The sequence below is a fragment of the Galeopterus variegatus genome, unplaced genomic scaffold (assembly GCF_000696425.1).
Source record: "Galeopterus variegatus unplaced genomic scaffold, G_variegatus-3.0.2 Scaffold824, whole genome shotgun sequence".
NCBI classification, from domain to species: Eukaryota; Metazoa; Chordata; class Mammalia; order Dermoptera; family Cynocephalidae; genus Galeopterus; species Galeopterus variegatus.
In genome coordinates, this window is record NW_007726935.1 from 341,056 (window position 1) to 367,821 (window position 26,766).

General features: G+C 37.9%; 1 protein-coding gene and 1 pseudogene across 1 annotated transcript in view; both read right to left on the reverse strand.

Moving 5' to 3' along the window:
* Window positions 1-225: 225 nt before the first annotated feature.
* Window positions 226-961, reverse strand: LOC103590479 (annotated as a pseudogene).
* Window positions 962-9,870: 8,909 nt separating this feature from the next.
* The window catches only part of LOC103590480 (F-box/LRR-repeat protein 17-like), a gene marked incomplete at its 5' end in the record, with an annotated part of 159,827 nt that continues 142,931 nt past the window's right edge, over window positions 9,871-26,766 (reverse strand). Inside the window, one exon of the mRNA XM_008572710.1 lies at window positions 9,871-12,734. Within this exon, the coding sequence (XP_008570932.1) occupies window positions 12,594-12,734 (141 nt within the window). The remainder of the gene's footprint in view (window positions 12,735-26,766) is intronic.

The window sequence follows — 26,766 nt, forward strand, 5'->3', positions numbered from 1 at the left end:
TTGAGTTTTATGGCCAACTTAATAAATTAGTCAGAAGCTTTCACAAAACAAACACCCCAGCCCCACTGAAGATGACATGGGGCTGGGAAAAACCAAACACCAAGTAGAAACCAGCTGACGAGTATGAGGTGTCGTAGTTCAATCTCATAGGCCCAGCAGCTCTGTGGCCAAATAGAAAGACTCAAGGGCCTCCTGTTGACTGTTCTGCAGGTTTCTAAGAGCCGGTCAGTACAACTGGTTTTTCAATTGGTGCAGGATGCCAATTACCATCTCCCATAGGGTCTGAGGCTTACAGTGCTCTTCAATCCAGCTGAAGACACTGGCCGATAGCTCCTGGAAGGTGGCCACAGAGATAGAGGTATTGAAAGACTGGAACAGGGAGTCCCTGACGCTTTGAAACACATTGAACTTGACCTGGTCAGAGACCTGGTCCTCCCCTTCATGGGGGTTGTCCTGCTGTGCCTTTACAATCTGTTCATAGTTCACTTTCATGATCTTTAGGGCTGTGACATCCTTGTGTAGCATGGACACCTCGTCTTCCTGCTTTTTTTTCTCCTTTTTGCAAAAACTGTATGTAGTCAATGGTCTTCTGCAGAACAATGGCTTTGCTGAGCTTCTGGGAGCCAATGGAGAAGTCCTGCTGCTGGCAGGTGGGGACGATGGTCTGAAGGTCATCATAGCCTCTCTTGATGGTGTCCCTCATCTTCTGCTCAGCCTGAGTGTGTGCTTGCTGTCGCTGGTCCTTGTAGTACTCCTTGTAGGACTCCTGATGGTAATCACTGTCCTCGTCATCTGTGTTGGGGACAGAAGTGGCACTGGTGTAACTGATGCTATTAGCTCTGGACACTACACTCCCCTGGTGGGTGCATTTTACAAAAAGCCCAGGGTCCAGGCTGCTGTCGCTGTAGGCATATTCCACCTTGGCCCAGGGGTCCTTGGGAGAGGCACCCAACTCCGTCATCATGGACCCACTGAACCGGAAACAAGCCTGAACTACATTTTTAACGATGCACATTAGAAAGTACAACAAAAATAAAAACAAGGAAATTATTTCCATAGAAGCCAGGAGAGTGGTTCTATCTGGAGAGAGGGAGTTGCCTGGGTCTGGGCAGGGTATGTGAGGTGGGGACTTCCAGAGTGCCAGTGATGTTCTAGTTCTTGACCTGGGCTGTGCTTCACAACCATGTTACAATTGTGCATATACATGTTAAATACTTTTCTCTGTTATATTTCACAACAAAATATTTTAAAGCATCATTGAGTGTTTTACAAAATTCATTTAATTCTCCCTGCCACCACTGTCTCTCCCCTTCCCCAATTCTATGTTTGGGGATCATGTTCAAATGCATCACTCGCTCTAGGAGGCATGAAGATTCTAACCACTAATTTTCTTAGACTCTTCAGTTAATTGTAAAAACTAGGAAGTAATGGGGACAGTAACATTCAACAGCAGCCACAGGGAAAGAGGAGGGAAGTGGACTAAACATCCATCAGTATAAATTTATTCTAAGACAAATATGTTTTCTATTTTATGGTTTACTTTAGAACAAATTTAACCATCTGAATTATCTAATAATGAGGGGTGCCCAGTAGCTTAATTTTCACATTAAGCTCAATTATTTAAGTTATCTACAAGTGAGCTGCCTAGTATTTGCCTCTCCATATCCATGAATCCTGTGCTGTAATCCAATTTTTGATTTGGAGTTGAAGAAACACTTTAATAAAAGCTTCATTTAAATCCAATTGTCAAGCCTTTTTTTCTACTTAGTAAGTGACTCAGTTGCAAGAAGTTGCTTAAAAATAAAGTAGAATCATTTCTGTCAACAAAATCAAGCTTTCTGAGCTTTCTTCATTCATTTTGGCATTATTATAAAAATCACCATTGTCACAGTAGCCACCCAGGCCATTCAAGGAAGCATCTATTTGTAAGACTGGTTTTTTTAGAAAGCCTTTATTCAGTGACTTATTTTCCATTTCCATTACGTTAATCACAGAAGGCTGAATAGACTGTATTCGGTAGGTATCATTTATGGTTGGATGGTGCCTCCAGGAACATGAGTGTGCATGCGCGCACGCACACACACACACATACACGCACACACCCTGAACCACATACTGGGAGATTTCAGGCTAGAGAAATGAACTCAGTGAGTGCCCATCAGCCTGGTCTAGGCAAGCATCCTCAGGCCACTTGACATCGACTCCTCTCATCTCCAGATCTTTCATGTGATGCCAAACTGTGTGAAACATTCAAGAAATGCATAAATGTTTCTTCCCTTACATGGTGAATAAAGGAGCAGAATCAAGTAATGCCTGTCCTTTTGGGTGTTTCTCTTTTTTGGACTGCTGCCATTTACACATAGTTTTATTAACCAAGGAAAATCATAGGCAAGGGGAAGCTTTTAATGGTTATTTCCTAGAGATTGTTTTAGTTTTCTGGAGTTTATTTCCTGGAGATGGTTGCATTTCAGGGAGTGAAGAAGCCTCTCTAGCTGCATCTGCATTTACTAAATATCTCAAAAAATAGGGATTAATTTTAAGAAGCATACTGCCCAACAGGAAGCAACCTAACATCCACCAATGGTAGCATGGGTAAACAATTGTAGTTTACTCATGTAGTGAAATAGATAGACTTGAGCCTAACTGAATTTCCAATTCAACTAAAGATTATCACATTATCAGATGAGTCTCTGTATTACTAAAATGTTTCGATCTGAGATTTATCGGTGTAATTAAAAATGAAGTGATAACACAAGGGCCCCCCACTTCTTTAAAAAAACCAGTGTAGTAAAAAAAAAAAAAAAAAAAAACCCCAAAAAACCAGTGTAGTGGTCCTTTGATTCCTGTGTTAATGAAATGACAGAAATGCCACATGAATTCTCACAGCTGTCTCAGAACCACACGGACAGCCATTCTACTTAGAATTCCAATGAGGGTCAGATAGAAACCAGGAAGTTATGCAATGTTATGCTCCCAGTACTGGAGAAGAGTGAACCTACCGGGTTCTCCCAACTCCGCTACCTGCATAGACATGGGATTGTGTAAGCTCTGCTCACACAGAGCTAACTTCCACTCCCAAACAGTGGGCAACTTTGTGTCTAGGTTTAGCAATCTTGGTATCTAGTCAGTCGATTTAAACAAGGTCAAACTTTTTTCACTTTATTTTCAATATTTGATGTGAAATACTTTGTTGCATATACATATTATATATGTATTTATAAATTTATACATTTATGTTATGCATATAAGTACACATATACATATATTACATATATGTATACGTTTTATATGTTTATATTAAATTTTATGTTTATGAATATACATATTTGTACATATTAAATTATAAATATTTATACATATTAAATTTTGTTTATACATATAAATATAAAATTTATACATTTATATGTATTTATAAATATAAATACATATTTGTTACATATCCATGTGTAATATCATGGAAATAATATATGTATTACATATGTAATGTTCCATATAGATGTTCCATATACATATATTTTATATTATAAAATAAATACTGGTGAAGCTTCCCTTCACCTTATGAAATAGAACCTACAGATTTGTTGAAGCCCTTTGTTTGGTCCTATAACCCCAGCCCACTGCCTGCACTCCAATAGGTAACAACCACTCTGAAAATTTTCAATCATTCCCTTTTTTCTAAATTCGCCTGTGTCCTAAATAATAATTTAATTTTGCTTGCTTCTGAACTTTATAAAATGTTTATGCATTATTCTCTGACTTACTGCAGTTTTACGCATTCTTCCATGACTTGCTTTTTTCATTCGTTTTTCTGAGAGTCATTCATACTGAGATATATAGCTATAATCTATTCATTTTTTACTACTGTTTCATCGAATGAAATATAAAAAAAGTTCTGTTTCTGCTCTTTTGAACAATGCTATTATGCATATCCTGGTACATGCTTCCTGGTTTGCATGCATGAGTTTTTCTGGGATATACATCTATGAAGGGAATTGCTGTATGTGCATGTATAGAGTAATGCCAAACTCTTTTCCAACTTTACCAGCAGTGTGTAAGCGTTCTTATTGTTCTATATCTTTGCCAAAACTTGATAATGCAAGACTTTCACTTTTTGCCAATCTATTGGGCATGAACTTTGTATTTTTTAAATTTGCATTTATTTGAACCCAAATGAACTTGAGCATTTTTCATGTGATTATTAGCCATTTGTGTTTCCCCTTTGGGAAATGTTCATTCTTTTGCTTATTTTTCTATGAAGGTTAAGTTGTTGTTTAATTGATTCACCAAACATCTTTATATATTCTGGATACTGATCCTTTATTGGCTTTTTGTGTTACATATCTTTTCTTGTAGCTTGTGACTCACCTTTCATTCTCTTCAAGGTGATTTCTGAAGAGCAGAAGTCCTTCATTTTAATATGGACAAATTTGACAGTCTTTGCTCTAGTGGTTAGCACTTTATTCATCTTTTATTTCCTACCCTGAGGTCTTAAAACTTAATTTCATAATATCTTAAAGATATTATCCTATATTTTTTCTTGAATCTTAAGATTTTTGCCATTTATATTTGTTTCTAGTCTACCTGTTATTAATTTTTGTGTATGGTGAAATGTAGAGATCCAAGTTCAGTTTTTCCCCTCCATAGGGATAACCAATCTAACCAGTCCCATTTTTTGAGTACTCCATCCTTTTCCTGCTAACCTGCACTGCTACCTCTGTAATACACTGTTTAGATATGCTTTGAAGCTAATTTGTTCCACTGGATTATTTATCCCTAAGCCCTTACACTACATTGTCTTAATTACTATGACTTATTAATATAGTTTTATAATAGGTCTGAATATCAGATTGAGCAAATTATACCACCTTGTTCCTTAAATGTGATTTGACTACTCTTAACCTTTTGTTCCTCTATATGAATTTAAGAATAAACTTAAGTTTGATAAAAAAAAACCAAAAACCTGATTAGGATTTTGTTTGGAATTGCATGACATTAAAGATAAATTAGGGAAGAATTATCATGTTAAAAACCATGAAGTGTCTAAAATTCTACTCTAGTTGCAAACTCATATGTCAGACTGACACAATTTTAGGGATAGTGGCAGAAGACACAAGACTCCTGGGTCAGAGACTAAGGTCTTTATTACTTACAGCAACGGCTGTAGCCAGAGTATCAGCATTTTCTTGTGCAGGTTCCAAAGACTCAATTTTCACAGGAAATATGAAGAGGGTGGGGTGACACCAGTATATGTAGTAGGTTGCATGACAGGAGAGAAATACTGAATTTAGGAAACATGAAAATTTTACACTGGACAGTAAACATGTCTGCCCTTTGCTTTAGAGGGAGCTGCTATATCTTCAAAGGCTATTCACCATAAAAACATCCTTGAGAAGATAGTCCAGAGCAAAGGTAGCAAGCACCTCTGCTTGCAAGATGTGCAGAAGAGCAAGAGGTCCATCAAGAATTGTCTCCTGACATAACACCTTTAGGATATTAAGTCCTCCTATCCATGAACATGTTACCTCTCTACATTTTTTTGTCTTTAAATATAGTTTTATAATTTACCTATAAAAGTCATGCTACTTTATGTATTTGTTGCTTTTATAAAAAGCACTTTTTGAAATTTCATTTTTCTACTTCATCATTGGCATACAGAACATAAATGACACTATTTCCAACTTGCTTTTATACTTTCTTATTAATTATAATTTGTAGATTTTTGGGGCATTTGTCTATGTAGAAATTCCTGTCAGCTTTACATAGTTCAATTTGTTTATTCTTTATTTTTTCAATCAGAAGTAGTAGTAACAGTAAACATTCTTGTTTGGGGTCTGGAGAGAATGTTTCTTATGTTTCAATGTGAAATGATGTTGGTTCTGTGTTTTTGGTAAAAAAAATCAAACCATACCATGTTAAAGATATTTCTTTCTATTCTTAGTTTGCTTAGATTCTTTATCATAAATGAATATTGAATTTTTTTTGCATGCTTTTATTGTCTATATTGAGAATAACATACATACATTTTTTCACTTTAATCTGTTAATGTGCACTGTAGTTTGAATGTTTGTGTCTCTTCCAATGTCCCTGTTGAAACTTAATCAGCAATGCAACAGTATTAAGAGGTAGGGCCTTTAAAAGGTGGCTTAGTGCTCTTCTGCTTTCTGCCATGTTAGAACACAATATTCAAGGCACCGTCATGGAAACAGAGACCAGGCCCTCACCAGACACTGAACTTGCCAGTGTCTTGCTCTTGGACTTTCCAGCCTCCAGAACTGTGAGAAATAAATTTCTATCATTTATAAATTACCCAGTCTGTGGTATTTTGTTAAAGCAGAAGAAACAGACTAAGACAATGTGCTAAACCTAACTTGGCTATTGTGTTTGCTAATAGTTTGTTTAGGATTTTTGCATTATGTCCATGAGTAAGATATGCTTATAAATTTCATTTCTTATACTATTATTGCATGGTTTTGATAGAAAGTTAGACTTGCCTCATAGAATTTGGACCCACTTCAGTAAGATTTTTGCCCTCACCACACCATCAAAATTGCTCTTATCAAAGATGCTGATAGAGTTTGGACGTGTTGTTCCCCCAAAACTCATGTGGAAATCTGGTCCCCAATGTTGCAGTGTTGGGAGCTCTTTGAGTCATGGGGGCAGATCCCTCATGAATGGATTAATGCTCTCCCTGGGGTGTGGGGGTAGTGAGTGAGTTCTCTCTCTTTTAGTTCCTGTGAGAGCTGGTTGTTTAGAAGAACCTGGCACCTCCCCCCCCCCTTGCTTCCTCTCACTCTGTGATGTGCTTGTGCCTGCCGGCTGCCTGCTGCTTTCCACCATGAGTAGAAGCAGCCTGAGGCCCATGCCAGATGTAGCTGTCCTAGAATCATGAGCCAAATAAACCCCTGTTCTTTATCAATTATCCAGTCTCAGGTGTTCTATTATAGCAACACAAAAAATGGACTAATACAGATGCTAATGATCTCCATGTTGCCAACTGCAATGGTCAATTCTTAACCCTCATCTTACCTATCAGCATCATATGGCATATTTGATTACTCTTTTCTCCTTGAAAGACTTTCTTCACTTTCTAGGACAGCACACACTCTGGGTTTTCCTTCTACCTCTCAGGTTATTCCTTCTCATTTTCTTCAATGAGTTTTCTTCATCTTCCTGATTTCCAAATTTTGGAGTGGCCAAAGGCACCATACTTACACCTCTTCTCTTTCTATACAAACTAATGAGTGATCAAGGGTAATGATTACAGACAAGCTCATGGCTTTAAATGCCATCTATATACCATCTATATCCCTCTCCTCTGAACTGATATGCAACTGCATACTCAACAAACTCACTTGGATGTCTAATTGGCATCTCAAGATTAATTCACCCCAAATTGAGTTTCTGGCATTCTCCTCCAAAACCTCTTTTTTGCATCCTTCTTCACAAACAAATAGGAACTCCATTGTCTCTTTAAACATTGCCTTTCCCCTAATCTATTTTTTCTTCTTCAAGATTAGATGCATATATGTTGGAAAGTCTCATACTGTACCCCTTGTGCCTTAAGCTTCAGTCTTAAGCATGGAAATTATCCACTCAGAAGGAAAAAGACTATTTTCCTTCAATTCTCTTTTTACTTTACTCAGGTCTACCTTTCAGTTTATATATTCTCCCTCTAACAATGTCTCCTCTGCTACTCAAGCTTTTCATTTTAACTTTCAACTACTGTATTTTTCATTTCTAAAAACTCTAGTTCTTTTAAAAAATGTATCTGTTCATTTTTGGCAGTTTCTTTTCGCCCATACATATTAAATAACTTTTTTTTATATCAAACATACTTAATTTTGTATTATATATCTGAAAATTTATTATTGAAGCCTTTGAGGATGTGGATCTATTTTTTGTTGTTTCTGATAACTTACACTACTAATGCTGGGTTATTTCCTTGTTTTCCTCTGTGATTTATTTTAGATTGTGAGTTTATATTTGTTGGAACTCTACATGTGGGGTTTCTTTCAAGGCCTGGATTAAGAGAAACTCTCTCCAGGATTTTTGTCTGCTTTTGTCAGGCTGTGAGCACTACTGACATGAATCCTCTTAAAAATATAATTATCATTAACACAAACTTTGCGAATAGTGTAGATTCAGTTATTAAGTCTACGTGAATGTTAGTCAGTGGCTGTTAATTTGTAGGGGAGCCTTTAAAAAAAAATCCATGATAGCCAAGGCTGAGAATGGTTATTTTCCTTACTATGTGCCTGTTCAATTTTTTGATTTGCTTTATTTTAGTTCACTGTTTTTAAAAGGATATAGCCTTTCAGGGATCCAGGCTTTATATGAGATGAACTCTGATCTGATTCTCAATTATTCACTGGCCCAAAGTCTTCTACACATTCTCTAGGATATGGTGATCAGTATAGTCTCCCATATTCTGATAGTTTCCAGGCTTATCTCTTTAATGATAAAAGTTTGACATATGCATCAGACTTGCCTGGAGGATTTGCTAAAGCACAGATTCCTTGGTCTTACTTCCTGAGATTCTGAGTTAGTAGATCTGGAGTGGGGCCTAAGAATTTGTATTTCTACATTCCGAGGTGATGATGTGATTAGTCTGGGAACCACACTTTGAGAACCACTTCTCTAGACCAGGGGTTGGCAAATTTTTCTGTGAAGGGCCAGATAGTAAATATTTTGTACTTTTGAACCACATGGCCTTTGTGGCAACCTCTCAACTTTGCTGCCATAGCATGAAAGCAGCCATGAAGAATACAAAAACAAATGGGTGTGGTTTTCCAATAAAACTTTATTTACAAAAACATGCATCTGGCCATGTTTGGCCCAGGGGCCATACTTTGTCAACCCCTGTTCTAGATTGCTGTTCCCACTCTGTTCCTGGCCACAAAAGCTTTCCTTTGCTTTATTGCAGACAAATCCAGTCATTTAAAAGAGTTGTAAAGAAATTTTTAATGAACATTTTTAGATGTTACATAGCAGAGTATCTGTCAGGATCTTGCTCCCACCATATTGCCAGAAGTGGAAGTCCTACACTTAAATTTCTACTTGTTGAAAGAATTTAGGACAAGACTTTTCCAGCAGATCTGATCTTTCCTACAAGTAAAATTTCTTTAGTAGACTATGAAAAGTTTGAGTCACCGTTGTTTTCCTAGAACCTTTTCCCACTCATTGTCCCTATTGAACACACCCTCCTACTACACTCAGTTACCTCGGGGCCCTGACTTGCCATGCTGTCTTTTTCCCTCACGCCTTTGCACATATTTTTCCACTTTCCAGGTTGCCCTGTCTTTCTTCACCACAGTTAAGTTTGGTAAATTCCTGCTGCTCCTTCACCCCTTACTAAAAAGCTCTTCCTCTGTGAAGTGCTACCTTCCCCAAACTACTACTCTGTCCTGGGTGTGCTCCCTACACATATGCCTGTTATTACATCTATCCTACGCCAGGGCCATTGTTAGTTTCCCAGAACACCTCCTTGTTAGGCTATGAGCAACTTGAGGGTGGAAATGAGTTTCATTTCTCATTAAATCCCCAGTGCCTGGCACATGTTTGTTAGTCAATAAATGTTTTATTTATTTATGATTACTTTTGAAGAATTGAATAAATGGCTAAGTATATGAATGACTATTTAGGGAATGAGATTTTAAACCCTCGTTTTAAACCCTTGAGGTTTTACTCTTATCTCAATAATCACTGACCAAATTAGAACCTCCTAAACCCAGTCCTGTTTATTATTCTGGGAGAGTCAAACCCACAGAAGTCTGTAGTGAAACATACAAGGACATGAACCACTGCATGCATCATACCCAAACAGCACCAGGGAAGTCACTCATTGTCTCTAAAATAAAACAAAAGACACAGTGTTTTGTTTCATTTTTATTGCAACCCATTGCAAGGTCAAAAGGTTCACGGAAATATAGAAACTACAAACTGGGTGAATTTTCTTTATCCACTCAAAAAGACATTGAAGACAAAGGACCAGAATTTTCCACTACAGCAATATATTTCATACTCTTTATTCTGAAAATACTGTTGACATTTTGGAGAGGATAAAAAGCCCTGCATTAAATGTGTTCACATGTATTTATGACATTCTAAGCAAAAAAAGAAACTCTATATTGCCCAGAAAAATTATTTTAAGCCTCATTTCAAAGCATCTGATGAGAACACATTCAACAACCATCACGGGATCACTCATGGTGATGCATTTTCTGGATGTTTTTTGAGATTAATGCTTTGAGGCTGGATATGATATTTCTATAGATTTCTACAAATGTACCAAAGCAGTTTTCCAGGTTATGTTGCATCAGGCGTTCTGGATTAGTCAACATCTCAGATAATAAGTGCAAGTTCCCACCCTTCCCACCCCCCCCAAGCTAAAGCATGTTATAGTGCTGTACTTTAGATTCAAACAATGCAACATTAAAAAGAAAAAAAACTATACACTCTGAAAACATTTGATAACCAAACTGTAACACCTCAAAGATTATTACAACTTTGAACTGAAATGGTACCATCTATATCATAAATGACTCTCGCTTCTTTTGTCTTTTTTTAACTATTTAAAATATAGTGTGACATATATAAAAATTAAACTTTTGCTTATTCACTCAAGCTACTATTACTATACATACTGTCTTATAAATTAGTTTTGGGTTAAAAATCAGTTAAAATATTGTGAAATAATATTTTTCAATGGTGGGAAAATGGATATGAAAATGATACAGTTTGATATGTAAGAAAAAATATAGTTTATTAATGGTAAACATCTTTTTTCTTACACAAATTTTATTCCTTTCAAATTAAATTAGTAGCCCATTTAGTAATGGGAAGAATACTCTTTGTACTTACTGACTAGATTTCCTTAACTGATTGGGGTTAAAAACAAAGAAATGCCATATGAGAACCCTGTTGACATAATCAAAGGAAACAGTTGTTTGCAAAAAAGGAGTCATTATAAATAAGTAAATGGCATTCCAATGTAAAGCTATCTTTTGTTTCTTAACAGTGAATATCATTTTAGCAATATTGAGACATAGAAAATGAAATTCAAGCCTCAGTATATTTGTTAAAAGACCAAATAAGTTATGTCCACATCAGGAAAGAATAAATAGCAAATTCACAAGTCAGGGTTTTGTTTCTAGTTCTATTGTGAAAGATGATCACTCTTTAGCTTAAAAAGGCTCCTTGCTGTCTTGATTATAAACCTAGACACAGGAAAGGTTATGCGAGCCTGAGTCTCTACTTCAAATCAATTGCAACGATGTGTGAAATCAAAACAAATATTCATTTACTGATAGGTATTGTCTTAACTGAAAGCTGGCAATCTTTAATTAAACAAAGAAATGCTTATTTCTGACAAGTGTAAACAGAATTTTCATACCCAGATTTTCTAATTTTTCTCCTTAACTCATACATTAGCTAGCAATTGATCTTTGCAATAGCATAAGAACTATTCAAAAAATAAAAACATGCATATATCTAAAAAACCTGCCCTACAACTCAAAGCAAAGCAAAAGAAAAAAAGTAACAAAAGATTGTCTACTTGTATCTCATCTCTCTATTAATGTTAAAAATCTCAAATACACTTTCATAATTACCAAAATAAACAGAATAATGAAATGATCTGTAGTTCTTTTAAGAACTGCACACCATTAATAACATCGGTGACTTTAATATGGATAATGCTAAGATTAACTATGAATACCGTTAAAATATATTCCAACCAGTTACTCACCATGAAATAAGAGCTAACATAATGTTAACGTAAAACCAACTAAAATATTTAGTATTCAACAGAATGCATTTGTACAATAATGAATAATTAACTTTTGTGGGCTGGCAAGGGGAATTCTGATTGTTGCTTCCATATAAAAATTTACAAAAGGCTTTATTCTCTCTAGTCCTTATCACAACCAGACAGGAAGTTGGCCACCTGTGGATACACTGAGTTAATCAGAGCCCCAGTGGATGACATGCTCCCTCAGTGGCCTGGAGGAAGGCCACTCTGAAAGAAAGAAACTGCCCTCCTGTGTGTGCACACACACGTGTGCAAGTGCACACATGTGTGCGACTATGTGAGAGACTGTGAGTGCCCGTGTGTGTGTGTGTGTGCTTGGAATTTTGAAAAGTACTGGTTTCCAGGCTTCTAATTAGAACAACATCACTTCTGTTCTGGTTACCATCAGTAGAAGCGCACAATTCTATCCCAGCAAAAAAAAGGAGGACTTCTTTTTTGAGCATCTCCAAGTGTCAGTAAGTAGAAGCTCAAAATAATACATCCAAGTTTTTGACTCTACATTAAAAAAAATTTGTTTAGAGAAATCAGCCTTTGAGCTTAAAAACTAAAAGATTTGTGGTTTTTCTAATCTTTAATTTTCAAGAAAAAAAGCCAGCTCACCTGGGAACAAATAACAACTGCGCTTATGCTATGCAGTATGCAAACAAGACACAAATATACACACTCTGGTACACAAGCAGACAGGTGACAGTTAAAACCTTTCTAAGAGATCGCCCACCCTAAATCTCCAACTCCCCTGCGACCTGCTGAATGATCCGAGTGGACCTAAGCCTGGACAGGAGTGTCAGGAGGAGGCAGCAGACATGTTGGGGGTCCAGCCCATCTGGTAGGCTCTCTCCAAGGTCCTCTTGCAGTCCTGGAGGACAGTGCTGAAGGTGATGTGGGGGTACTGCTGCACCAGTTGTTCCACCGTCACCTCATTGACCTGCAACCAAAGAAAAACAACCATCATGCACAGGGACCAGCAGCAACATGCAGCTGCCCATGCTCACTGGTGTTTGGTGGCCTGCTTACTGGGGCATAGGGGGGCCCTCGCCTCAGTCTTTCCTAGTTACGTGAGGAAGTGTTTTGTGAGAAGATGCACGCCCCCTTTCGCCTGACCTCTCTGATTTTCCAGTACTACATATATGTCCTTAGTGATTTTTTAAAAAAGACATGATATCAAGAAATCAAATGTGTTTTCTAGAAGCATAAATGACCATGACTTGACAAGATCTTAACAATCTGCATTGAAAATCTAGAGCTTGAGAGGTAAGGAAGCAGTAAGATAGGATTCTAATGTGCATTTAACTTCATCATCAACCTTTTTAGGACGAAAACTGTACAATGGGGGAGAGGATACACAAGATTCTAGATAGGTGTGTTGGGGAAGATGTTTATTTTTCTTCCCTTTAAATGTTAAGGTATTGCAAACTTCAAGTCCCTTTGTGAAAAGGGCTGCAATGTGAGGAATCAATAATTAAAACATACATGGCTGGCAAGTCAGGGATGGCCCCAGTAGACCTTAACCATCAAAGATACCACCTTGATTCTTGATTAGACAAGGCAATCAGACAGGCCTAATTAAAACTAACACCTTTACAATTGCTGTGCTGTGAAGGGATTAATTTGTCAATTATTTTTAAGCTGATTGCAGTCCATATCACAGAAGTAGACAGCTTCCTTCATCCTTTAGATAAATAAATGATTAACCTAAGAACCACAACTTTTAGGTAGCTTTATTTAAAATCTTTATTGAGCACTTGGGCATTTTCAAATACATCAATATTTCATTTATACTGAGTAAGCTAGTCTGAAAGAAGGTACCTGTGATACACATTTCTGAGCATCCTTTCTGATGTTCATTATTAAAAAAGATCAGGACCACCAGGAAAACGTAAAGCAACATCAAACCCTTGCTGCTTGCTTTGAAAGCCTGCTTAGAAGTATGACGACCATAGAGTTCAGTTGTTTGCACTTTTCTGAAATAACATGGTATCTTCTGGGGGATCTGGAAAATTATGTTATATATCAATCTTTATTTTATTATTGAGACTTGATATTTCAACACTGTATTGAAGATATTTTGTCAGAAAATTTCTCTGTTGAAGACTTGCTTGTATTTAAATCAACTTTTATTCCAAATTCAACTAAGCCATGCAATTAATTCTTTTTGTGATATAACTATGATGTATAACATTTTGTTTTCAAAAACAAGAAGATAATTTCGAATAAAAAAAGAAAAAAATGATATACAAATTAGAGTTGAGAATATGAATTGATAGTCTTAAGATAACTTTTCAGCAATACGATTTTTTATTTTTTAATTTAAATGTATACCCCAAGGCTTGTTTGAGACAGCTTATTATAGTACACTTAGAAGCTCATGCATCATCTAGCCCTGCCTATCTCTCTAACATATTTTTGACACTATCAGGCCACTTGGCCTAATTTCAGTTTTATAAGCCATTCAAGTTCCTTCTGGCCTCATAGTCTTTGCATATGCTGTTCTCTTTGCCTGGAATATTTTTTAATCCACTTCCCCATTATACCCCCTTCTGATGCCTACTTTTGAGTTCTTAGTTTCAATGTCATTTCCTCAGGAAACCTTGATCACTGCCCCATCCCTGCTTCCAAATTAGGTGAGGCTTTCGGGTCATTCACTCTTCCAACACTGCCTATTTTTCCTTCATAGTACTTATTATTATATTACTAAGTTTATAATTGCTTTGTTTAATGTCTATTTCTCTTGCTCCACTGTAAGATCTACAAGAGCTATGATCATTTTTGTATCCACAAGCCAGGCATAGTTGTTAGCGAATAAATGATAAAAAAAAAATAACAAACTACAAATAAAAGATAGGAGCAAGGCAAAGTGACCTACTAACATACTAATCACAAAGACCAATGATTTCCTGAAGAACTCATCATCAGCTCAAGAATCCCTTCTTCAGGGAAGCCCTCATAAGCAATGCCCTCTCCCGACTAGGGTTAGGCACACACGGCAGGTACCCTGCAAGGCCTGTCCTCTGTGTGAGCACTCGCACACTATATTGCAATCATCTCTTCACTTGCCTATCTCTTCCCCTGAATAAAAGCCTCTGGAGACCAGAGATTGCCTTTTATCTTTAAAGCTATCAAGTTGTACACAAAGTAGAGAACAAACATGGCAACTGTGGTTCCTATCATGGACTTTGGAGCCAACCAGACACAGCTTTGAATCCTGCCTTCACTTAACTTCTTAAGATTTGGTTTCCTCAACTGTAAAGACAGGATAAAAGGACTTTTGTCACTGGATTATTCTAAAGATTAAATGCAATAATATGCCTAACACTGTGACTGGCATAAAAAGCTCCCCAAATTTAACATCCCTACAGTAGGCACTCAATAAATGGTTATTGACTGTAAGAGTTAATCAATGATACCTTAGGGCAACCAGTTCTCTATAGTGCTGATCAATACTGTTTCACTTCTAAAATATCTCAGAAATAAACCTTGATAACACTAGTTATAATGTTCAAAATAAAATAATCACAGGACAAGAAGTAACCTTTAGAACATAATTCATATACACAAAGTATTTATCTTAATGCTTTCTGGAGGTGATTCCAGAACTTTCCTTAATAACATAGTCCAGGTTTTAAATATTCACCATCAGGAAATTCTCCATTTTCTTTAACCAGTGTTCCCCATTCTGCAGTTAGGTTACCTTCCTCCCTCCTGCCATAAACAAACTGGGAAGGACGAAGATTTCACTAAGGGAGAGCTAAAGTCATTTTGTCAGGAGAATCCTTGGAAAATCTGCATTTTATTGCAAAGGAAGTAAACACAGTCCAGGCCACTTAGCATTCAAGGAACTACTAACTAAAAATAGATGAGAAAGGAATGGAAAAGAGAAAACATTTCAACCTACCATAAAGACAGAGACTGTTTTCTATGGTACATCTTTTCCAGTCTACACACGGGCCTGTACAAAGGTTTGTACCTAGGAGTTGACAGGCAATTTGTTTTGAAGGACCAGTTTTTAAAAATAGAAAATATCTCTATATGACAACTGTTTTCCAGGAAGAGGTATCCAATTCACCTTAAGCAAACTTGATACTTGAATATATGGATTTATAAAGTATATAAATTAGGGGATTATTGTTCACTTTAGTCAAGACTTTCATACAAGGGTTAATTTATTTTGTCAGCTCCCTAATGTATTTTATATATCTTTGGCTTTACCAAAATTCAGTTTATCTGTCTCTGTTTAGTATAAAGTAAGGTACACCTGTAATTGGGAATATATATGATGGTGTGTTAATTCTCTGGCTTTCATAGGTTAAGAGTAAGAGTAGATAATAATTTGGCTTTGTGTAGCTGCATGAAAATGGCACCACTATTCCTCTGTGGATATAATGTCTTCTAAGCTACGGTTTTGCTCATCGTACTCTGCAAATTCTAGAAAACCAAGCACTGGGGAAAATACAAATATTCCATTTTAGGGCTTTGTTGGGTAGAAGTTATTCAAGGGAAATACATGTGCTACCACTAGGGAAGTTTCTCTCTTTTACTTATAATGTCTCTTGGCAATATAGTGTGACAAATTTCATACTAAAGGTATGTCCATTTACTGCTCAGAAGTACAAATTACACTCACCTCTTCTGTGTATAGACTCCGTTAAGTTTTTTGGTGTCATAGAGAAGGAGTTCAGTGTAAGACACCAGGAGAGTCCTAGTCATTTTAAATCATGCCTACGAATACATTTCTATAGACATTTTGTCAGCACAACTCCACTAGCCAGAATGAAAAGAATCATTCTCTGTTTCAACTCATAAACTGGATGTAGTATAAAAAAGGAACAAAAGATGAGTTTTCCTTTTTTTAAAAATTTCCCCACGTTCCATGGTTTTCTATATTCAATTTCTTTTCCTCTCACTGAAAATTATCAGTGGCGACTGCTATACTACATGTGAGATTTCAAAAATGCGGTGTGTCTTCCTAAAGAAATATGCAGCAATGTCATTTGAAGAAATTACTGTGATTAAAGGGAAAAAAGCATGTGCCATCAGTTTTTTAAAAAAAATATAAGAAAGATTGAATAGTTCTCTCCAAAGACTGCATAACCATAATTTACATTTTTCAAAATTATTATAACTCTTTCTAAGGTAGTAGCAATTTGTCTGGTATTTTAATCTATTTTGAGTTAACATCTATTAGCACTTTTTGAAAATGTGAGGCAAATTGCTATGCTAATTAAGGTAAATCACACCATAGTTTCATTACAGTGCTGCCGCTACTACGGAAGGGTGAGGAAAGAACCTTCAGAGTCTCAGATTCAGCTTAACTGACTTGTCTAGACCATCACTGTTTCTTTACCTCCTTATCTTATACTTTTCCCCAGAAAGTTCCAGTTAAGTGTAAGCCTAGGCCTAAATTATCTCCTCAGTAATATCTACAGTTCAAAAAATACAATTTTTGATAAAATTTGCTGAAGAAACTATTTACATTATGTGATTTATATTTCCTCTGTGAGTCATTATAAAATAAGACATGTTTCTTGGTAGCGGCGAAATATTTGATGTCCGAATATAAAAAAATCACACTTAAGAATAAACCACTTAAAGTCACTTGTTTTTTAATGGAGAAAGTTTTCCTACAAAAAGTGAACACTGTTTAAAATACCAGCATCAATGAAATGTACTACATTATCACCAGACTGTAAGCTCCTTGACAAGAAGGAGTATTTTAGTCATCTCTTTGTTTTCAGACCTGCACACACTGTTTAGAATAGAAGCTCCATGAGACAGGAGTTTTTGTTGTTCTTGTTCACTGCCAAATCTCTAGCACCTAGAATATGCCTAGCACATTGTATGTGCTCAATAAATATTTGTTGGCTAAGTTGATATAGCTGTTGTTCAATGAATATATATTGAATAAATAAAAAAGTACCAAATAATCCTGCAGCAGAAATTGTACAGATAAGCTCACCTTGTTCCCAGACTGTTCCAGCTACAGTGGTAGTAGTCTCTAAAGTCTTGACATTATGGCATCCCCAAACTCCTTTAATCCTTTCAAGTTCATACCCACAGTAATTCTCTGAGCTACCGTCTTTTCCATCTGATATCACTGGGCACTTCCGTCCAGATACACCTTCCCTGGAGTCCCCAATAATTTTTCACAGGAGACCAAAGAAGCTCATGAGGGGGTTCAGTAATTTTTGCTGGGCCATCTGGCTGCCAGGCAGCACTCAAGAAATGACTAAGCTATACTTTGGATTAATTGACGGCAACCTTCCTTATTGGAGATCAATGACACACCACACTGTGTACATAAACTGAGAGACATACTAATGGTTCTGGACGTGAACAGGTTTCCAAAATTTTACAAAACCACATATAGTTCAGAAGATTTGATACTTCAGTTTGTAGCATCAGCAGCCTGCTCAGGGTATCAGGCCCAGGAGGGCCCAATAAAAGATTTGAAAATTTTATGACATTTAAGGTACCTTTTGATGTCACAGTTATCAAAAGTGGCAGAGAGGAAACTATGGGTGGGTTTCCTGACTCAAAGCAATGTTATTTCTACCCTCTGATTTCTTGGGCTTCAGGAGTTGATGTCTTCACCCCTACCTGGTGACAAACAGAAATCTGAGAGGCTTTCTTTTGTTGGTTGGTTGTGTCTTTGGCATCTGTTGCCCTGGGGAGCATGCAATGGATGGTACAGTCCCAAACAAGGAGGAATTCTCCAACCCAAGCTGCCTCATGCCCCCACTGATAAACACAAAGTAGTAGTCTCATGTGGTAGGAGACAATCATACTCTTTTCTTCTCTTTAGTATGGTTTATTTCAGCAAAACACATGAAAACAATTTGTTAATTTTTCATCTTAATGACTAATAAGGCAAAATAAAAGTATGCCCCTGTTCTAGAAAGGGTAGGGGAAGACAGGAAGGTAATAATATTCAGTGAGCTTCTACTATTTTCCAGGCATCTAAGCATTAATACCCATTGTTACAGGTGAACTGTGGATCAGACAGAATTAGTATTTCACACAGGGTCATACGGCTGATAAAAGACAGACAGGGCTGGATTCACACAGTACTCTATGCACTGTTCCACACTGCCCTGGCACCTAGGTAACATGATGTGGTGCAGAAAGTGCCAGACTGGGGTTCAGCTGATCACCAACCCTGTAAAATGTCTACTCACATTCATTTTCTATCTAACACTAAAAAAAAAGATTGCATATAAATACATTTCAAAGTCCTTGACAATCTTTTCAAAATGGCTGCTCTGTGGGACTGTAAATCGTAATAGATCTCACTTGCCTGCGGAATATTCTGCTGTGGAGCTGTAGTTGCTTGAGACTTTGAAGCATGATGGAAACATGAAGAAGCTGCAGGATTAGCAAGGGGCCTTTCAACAGGGCCGGCTGCTGCTGTGCCAAAAACTGGCATTGCTTTCTTTCCCGTCTCTCTCCCGTCAAAACATTTTCCCGTGTTCCAGAGGCAGGAAGGTCAGCAAGACAGATATAGTCTGTGCCCTCTTGGAGTTTATAAACCAGCAGGAGAGAGGGACAATTTCATCAGCAACAATAAAGCCTGGGGAAAGTGCGGGTTGCTGTGGAAGGAAGCCCAGAGTAGGTACCTGACCTTCTCCAGGAGAGTTGGGAAGGGCTTTCCAAAAGAAGTGGTATTTAAGGGGACTTCTGAAGAACAAGAGGTGTTAGCCTGTGTACCACATGCACTAAATACATACACACTATTCAAGGAGAAAGGAAATTAGCTCAGGAGCTAGAATGAAACAATTTAGTTTTGTTATTAGAATAAAATTAATCAGTCCTTTACTTTGTAAGCTAAGCTATGTTTGTCCTGCTCATCCAACAAACTCAAATATATAAATGAAGTAAATTGTTTCAAATAGCTCTGCTCTGAGGAGGGGGAGGGGCAGATAAAATGTACCCCCCCGTCTGCATGTGGGAAAACTAAGGTGCCCACAGCACATCTGTGAGGGTATCTCAAATAGCACACTCAGCTCCTACCTCCTAATTCAGGACTCTGGCCCTCATGCTGGTCTGTCACTCTTCAGACTCCCTGGGCAATGTCACTCACTGCTAACAGCCCCAGAGACTGATTCTTGGCAGCCCAGAGGCAGAGTGCTGTCTCTGGGGCAATATGCCTCTGGAGTCTGCTTCTCTTTGAGTTTTTGGGCCCTCCAGGAAACTGTACTGGATATCCATGGAAACTGGCATCTGCCAGGTGCCAGGAAGAGTCATTGTGGACAATGAATATTCAAACAGACCCCATCACTCTTTCAGCTAGTGACCACAGACTCCAAGATAGGCATATATTAAAAGGGATAAAATAAGGATCATACGAATTTCAGTAACACCCCAAATCTGTGTGTAAATGAGATGTGTCATCTAAGCGCACTTTAGAATGTTATAAATAGGACACTAAGAAGGGAATAAAAGAGCAGACGATACATTGATTTTTCCAGGACCCTGTACAGCCAACAACATGTACCAGCTCTTCGTGGGCCTGCATAGATTTTTATGATTCTATTTCCCTCCCTTCACAGCAGGACTTCTCACATCCCTATTTGGGTGACATGCCACATTCTGCTGAGGTTTCCTATGGTTAGAGCAGGGGGCCAGGAATCGATGCCCCTTTTACAATCTCTCACCTCTTTCTCTTCAGTGACAGGGCACAGCTTCCTAGCTTAGCACCCTGCCCCCTTTTTCCCTTCTATAAGCAACTTCACATTCCCTTCCTTCTTCCCTCTTCCTTTCTTGGTTAAACCAAGGCCTTCTGCTATGAACTCCACCATGAATCATATATAATAAATATATGATATATGTTTACTGACACAGGAAGAATTAAACTTTGCCTGCAACCAAGAATACAATGGTTGTCAATTTGCTGCTTATTAGAATCATCTGGAGATCTTTTAGAAATCCCAGAGCCCAGGCCAGATCCCAGACCAATTATGTTAGAGTCTTGGTGGAGAGGGAGCCAGGCATTGGTTTTTCTTACAGCTCCCAGGAGATTCCAATGTGCAGCTCAGGCTGAGACCTCCTGGTCTAAAGCCTCTGACTGAAAAGCTCCTAGAAGGTGCAGGTGATTCCTTGAGAATCTGAAGGAAAGATTTGAACTAAGATAATGTAGAAGTAACAAGCACTTACCCACTTCCCACGATGTCCTCTACAATAAACTCTGAGTCAGGGGCTCTGCAGAAGAGAAACCTTTGCTCCTACAGCTTATTAGCCTATCTTCTTTCAAAAATTCATCACTGAAGCAAAAGTATATTCTTTGAATGTGGTAAAAACACACTGGTTTCCTCTCCATTGGCATCCAGTCTCAGATCTCTAGCTGGACATAGCCAAAGGAGGAAATCACCTGACCCTCCCAACAGCTAACAGAAGGAAAGAAAGATGCCCCTAAATCCAGTCTTCACATGGTCCCAGCACTTCATCACGGGATCACCCATGATGTGGAAGGCGTGGGCAGTCATGACTATATATTTAATACAATTTTAAGAAGAAAACTTGAATATCTTAATGGAGCCTAAAAGTTACCTGCTAAATTTGGGAATCAACTGATTACAGAATATCCATAATGCACTATGCTTCATACATGAATTCATACTAGTAACTGAAGTCTTTCTGAATGTATTTTCTTTATACAAAGGTAACAGATATTACTCTTGGGTGGCAAAAAAACTCATCTAAAAATCTCAAAGCATAGAACAGACAGATACTGAGAATGCAATGAACCTGACAGAGGCAGGCTCATAAATTCAGTCAACTTTGTCAAATGCAGTCATTCCATTTCAGCATCTGCAATGATTGGAAGTGCTATGCTCTGTCAATATCACAACAGGCCTGGCTTCATGCTGTCTCTTTTTCATAAAATGTGGGTTGTCTGTTAACACTAGAACTGCTTCTATTCACTTGAATTAGCACAGTGAGAAAGCAGCAAAGAACCTGGGAGGATGGGGATCACAGGGATGCCTGCAGTGTTAAATGAGAATTGGGGCTCACTAACCTGAAGCCTCTAATTAAAAATTAATTTGAGAGGAAGTCCAACAACCAGACTGTCAGAAAAATTAGTGACATTTTCATTTCCTGTATCACCAGGCGATCCTCCACCAAGAAGGATGTTTCAAGCCAAGTGCAAATACAGCCATGCATTTGGCCATTTTGAGGCCACAAACTTCTGGCCATGGACTTGCCCCATCACTCAAATCTGTGCATTTGCACACGCGATGCAGATAAGAACCAAAACAGATGTATGTGGGACACCAAGGCAGAGAAAGCCACTTGGGGGAGTCATCTGTAGTGCTTTAAATGGTTCAGCAAAAACTAACTATTTGAAAAAACCTGGGCCTAATATGATAATTAATGTAGTCACTAAGTGAGTGATAAGTGCAATGTATTTATGGAACACATCTGGGTGTTTCTAAATTAAACTCTCAAAGTTAAGCTGAAAAACATAATTGAGGGAGAAAACTCTCTGAATGAAAAAATGTTTCTTTTGAGCCTAATGGCTTTTTTGATTTCAGTTTTTACTTTCTTCCATAAAGGCCATGGTCGTAGTAATCACCATGTAGGCACCTGATGAAAAAATATCTTTCTAAAATTGCAGTTTCTATCAGGTAGAACTTATGGATTTGACCTGCTTCCTAAAACAAATTTATTACGAGCAAAAGTTATTCTGTATGAATGTGACTGGCAAATCAGCAGATTAAAAAACCTGAAAATAAGTGATATTTTTGGTTTTCAGAAAGGAACTCTACATAAATCATATCATTTTCAGGGTTGGGCTCTGAAGGATGCCAAGTCCAACCACAGAGCAGACACCTGACCTCTGTCTGATTGTCTTACCCCAGGGGTTTCCATGTGCCCCCAGAATCCCCCACCTACAAAAACTTGTATTAAATCCAAGGTGACACCTTTCCTATTTGTTTATTTCCCTCTGTCTAGATACTTTTTACAATCTATCAAATGATAAAGAGGCAGTGGGATCTAATGGTTTTCAAAGTTGCTGTTAGCTATATGATACTTTTGCAAACCAAATCTGTAGATTTCAAATCAATAAAGCAATAAAAGTGGGAATCTGGTTTAAGACAATGCAGATGAGAAACACATCCAATCCAATCCAATCCAATCCAATCCAATCCAATCCAATCCAATCCAACTAATGTGTACCAGCCATTGTAGTACGTCCAGGTAACATAATGCAGAAGGAGAAACCCATGAACCCTACATTCTGATGAGAAGGAGAGCAGTGGGGATGAGAAAGGTAAGAATTACACCACAACGAATAAAAAAGCTAATATTTATGTCTTACTTTATATGAGGAACCTTATACAAATTAACTGACTTAAGCCTCTCAATAACCTAAGAGATCAGTGCTGTTATTATTTCCACTTTACAGATGAGGGACTGGAGGCACAGAGAGGCAGTAAGGGGAGACAGAGACAGTAGAAACACCAGTGTGTGGTGACATGGAAGAGAAAAGAAAAGCATTCCCATGATGGAGGGGGTGGTTACCATATGGATGCGGCTGCCAAGAGATGGAGCAAGTTGAGGACAGAGAAGTGACTCCTACACTTGGTGACACAGAGGTCACTAGTGACCCTGAAAAGAGCAGCATCAGTAGCATGGTATGGATGGAAACACATTGCAATGAGTGGTGAGAAAGTAAGGACAACTGTCCCTGCACAGTCCTTTTCAGAAACTTAATATGAGAGTGGCAGAAAAAGAAGACTGTGGAGGGACATACCTGAAAGCTGATGTGGGAGCAAAGTGAGGCTCTTTGTTCAGAAGAAGCATATCTTTGGATGCCATTAAATAAAATTAATTAGCAATTTCACAGTATTGTAGTTGCCTGGTCGCTTGTCTGTCTTCCCCAGGAGGGCTGCAGGCTCCATGGGGTAGGAATTATTTCTTGTTCATGGTTTTTTCTGACCTGTTGTCTATCACAGTGACTGGTACATAGCAAGCCATTCAATACATATTTCTTAAATAAATATGAGTAAAATATATTATAAAAATTGGAGGGAAGTGGGAAGGCTTAGGTTTTCTTTGCAAAAAGGAACAATCTTTTCACTAGGCGCAGTGTGGTAGGGTTTGGCACAGTGTGGCAGGACCTGAAACCCTGCTGCATGGCCCAGGCCTTGCACGCAGGCTGAGCATTTCCTTCCCCACCTGCAGTGGTGTCTCAGTCTTCTGGGCTACTGCAGGCCATGCTTTTGTCCACTTGGTGACGTCAGGTGCTTAGGAGTTCTGGACCTAATCTGAACTTCATTAAGGAATTGCTGTTACCATTTCTATTTCTAAATTAGGAAAACAATATGATCCTACAATCTAATTCTTTCATATAATTACTGACGCCAAATCAAAGCTCCAAGGAGATTATTTACTGCAAAGTGATGATGCTCTAGGGTGCCTTCAGGCAAACTCTAACATAGCATTCTATTCATGCTATAGTATTTGGGGAACAGTAGGTTCTCTCCTTCCCCCCTTTTAAAAACAAACAATTTCACTGAACATCAATCCCATAGTAGAGGCAAGCAAAACAAGCAGCTACTTTCAGCACATTTTTAAAAGGTTCTACACAGATTACAATTTTCCTGAAGAAACAAACCAAATAAGTCTCAGCCTAGACAAGGACTGGCTATGTAACTTGGTAAGTCTTTACTCTCTGTTCAAAAGGAAGGACCGAGACCTATTGGGCTCCAGGTTTCCTCTTTCTCTCTAAGTTTGACTGTAATTTAATGGTTCCTAACAATTAAAAAAAAAACAATTCTATTATTTTTAAGAATTGCTGCCTGAGTATCAGGGGGCTAGTTTTTCTTTCTAAGACCTTATCACGTGAATTTATATTCACGGTTAGAGTATTATAAATGTGTTGGGGCAGGTGGTTAATATATCAGATACAAGATTCCAAAGCAGGTATGTATACATGAATAAATAATAAATGGTAATGATAATAGTAGTTAATATTTATCGAGTGCTTACAGTGTGCCTGACTTTGGGCTAAGAGCTTTATTGCAATATTTTGTTTAATCTTGTAACAGCCCTGTAGAGTAAATCTTATTTTTATCCTCATCTTTCATATGGTGAATCTGAGGCTTTTAGAGATTAAGTTGTCCAAGATCCCACAGATAGTAGAGTGAAAGAGCTAGAACTTGAAAACCTAGCAGTTTGACACTAGTGCTCACCAATTTAACCTCTTCCATAAAGCTCCATGCCAGTGTTTCTTGGTTTAATATTTAAATACTGGAAAGGACTTTCGGTTACCACTTCTTAGTGGTTTACGTGAATAGGTTTGGAAGAAGAGGAGATGGGAACACTTGACTAAAATGAGGTTGAGCGGTAACCTCTGAATTTCAGCTGATGTGTTTTTCCCTGTTTCAATTACCAGGAATAATCAGGAGAGGGTTGTAAAAATGTGTTTTAAAGTGCTCCTATGTGAAAATCACCTGGAGAAACTGTTTTATCAGCAAAAGGAACAAGATGCTGATGTTTCAAGCAAAGGACTTAAGTTCAGATTTTAGGGCTCCAGCCACACCGTCTCACCATTTTTCATCACCCGTCTCCTGGAGCACATGCCATTGTGGGCTGCTTGGATAAGGTTATGTCATCCATGACAGAGGACTGCGCCATCTGATACAGTCAGACACTCCTGACTTATTAGGACAGAATGTTTTCTTTTGTTCTGTAATACTTTGATATAGCATCAATTTAAAATCTTAAAATTTTGGCTGCTGGCAATCTGGAAACAGCTGCACATATGTGGCAGGGAACGGGGAGTCCTTACAGGTACACACTTTGTTTCATGTGTGAATTGCTACTAAAACAGTCCTGGACACAGTGCCCCACAAATTATTTTTCCGTTAAACTGATTTTTCCAGTTAGTTCTGTATATTAGTTACGGAATCCTGTATTATTTTCCCCATAGGGCTTTCCTGCTCACGATTCCTAAACAAGCTGATAAAAACTCTATTTTCTCCACAGAAATATTTAGGTTGTTGAGGTTTTCTCTTACCATAATTACTTCCTGAAAAATGCAGTGGTCAATTTTTCCTGAATATATTTTACATTAAATTGGGCACACAAAGCTTGGCCCTTGATATTTCAAAGTTGTAAAGCAGACTCCTTGCTTGAGAGAGTTGACTGGTTTCTATTACTTTCTTTCTGTATTGGCTTCTCATTGATTTGATCAAATAAAGTCTCTCTACCATCTAAATGAGGAACTCTGTATGAAAATCAGGATTTCTTATGTCTTGAAGAATGCAACAACATTTATTATAAGAAGTCACCTATTTGATTCCTCAACTAACTTTGGTAATTGGGGCAGGTGAGAAGAGAGGTCTCGGCAACAGCAGTTTGATGAGAAACGAATTAATTTGATTATTTTCATGGTGTAGATCAATAATAGCCTCCACAGAGGCTGCTGGCCTGAAGGCAGCTGGATAATCAATAGGATCACACAGAGGCAGCTCTCCTCCCCCAGCAGCCTCTCTCATCTTTTTCTGGGCGGACTCTTCACGCCTGTGTAATTCTCATTTATGTCAACTAGAAATCAAAGAAATTCCAAGAGGCTTTGGTCATAGGACATTGGGGTGGACCTTTCACAATCTATTTATGTCTATTCCTTAAGTAATGTGGCTCCCACAGCTTTCCAGGAGCCTCTACTGGCCAATGAGAAGAAACCTCCCAGCAGAACCTGCTCAGGGCCAAGGCGGAGAAATGGTGTTAGGTAAATTGAGGTGCACTTTCTCCTTCCCATCTACAACACTGCAGGGGCATAAGAACTAAGCATTTCAGGCAAAATGCTTTGCCAAGAGTGGCTCCCTCAATAACGCTCTTTAATGATACCCCAGACGCTGACATTTTCAAATCAAATGAACAGTGTATAAAATTAGTTCCGCATGAAGTTAAAAAAAAAAAAAAAAAAAAAAAAAAAAAAGGAAAAGGGGCTTTTT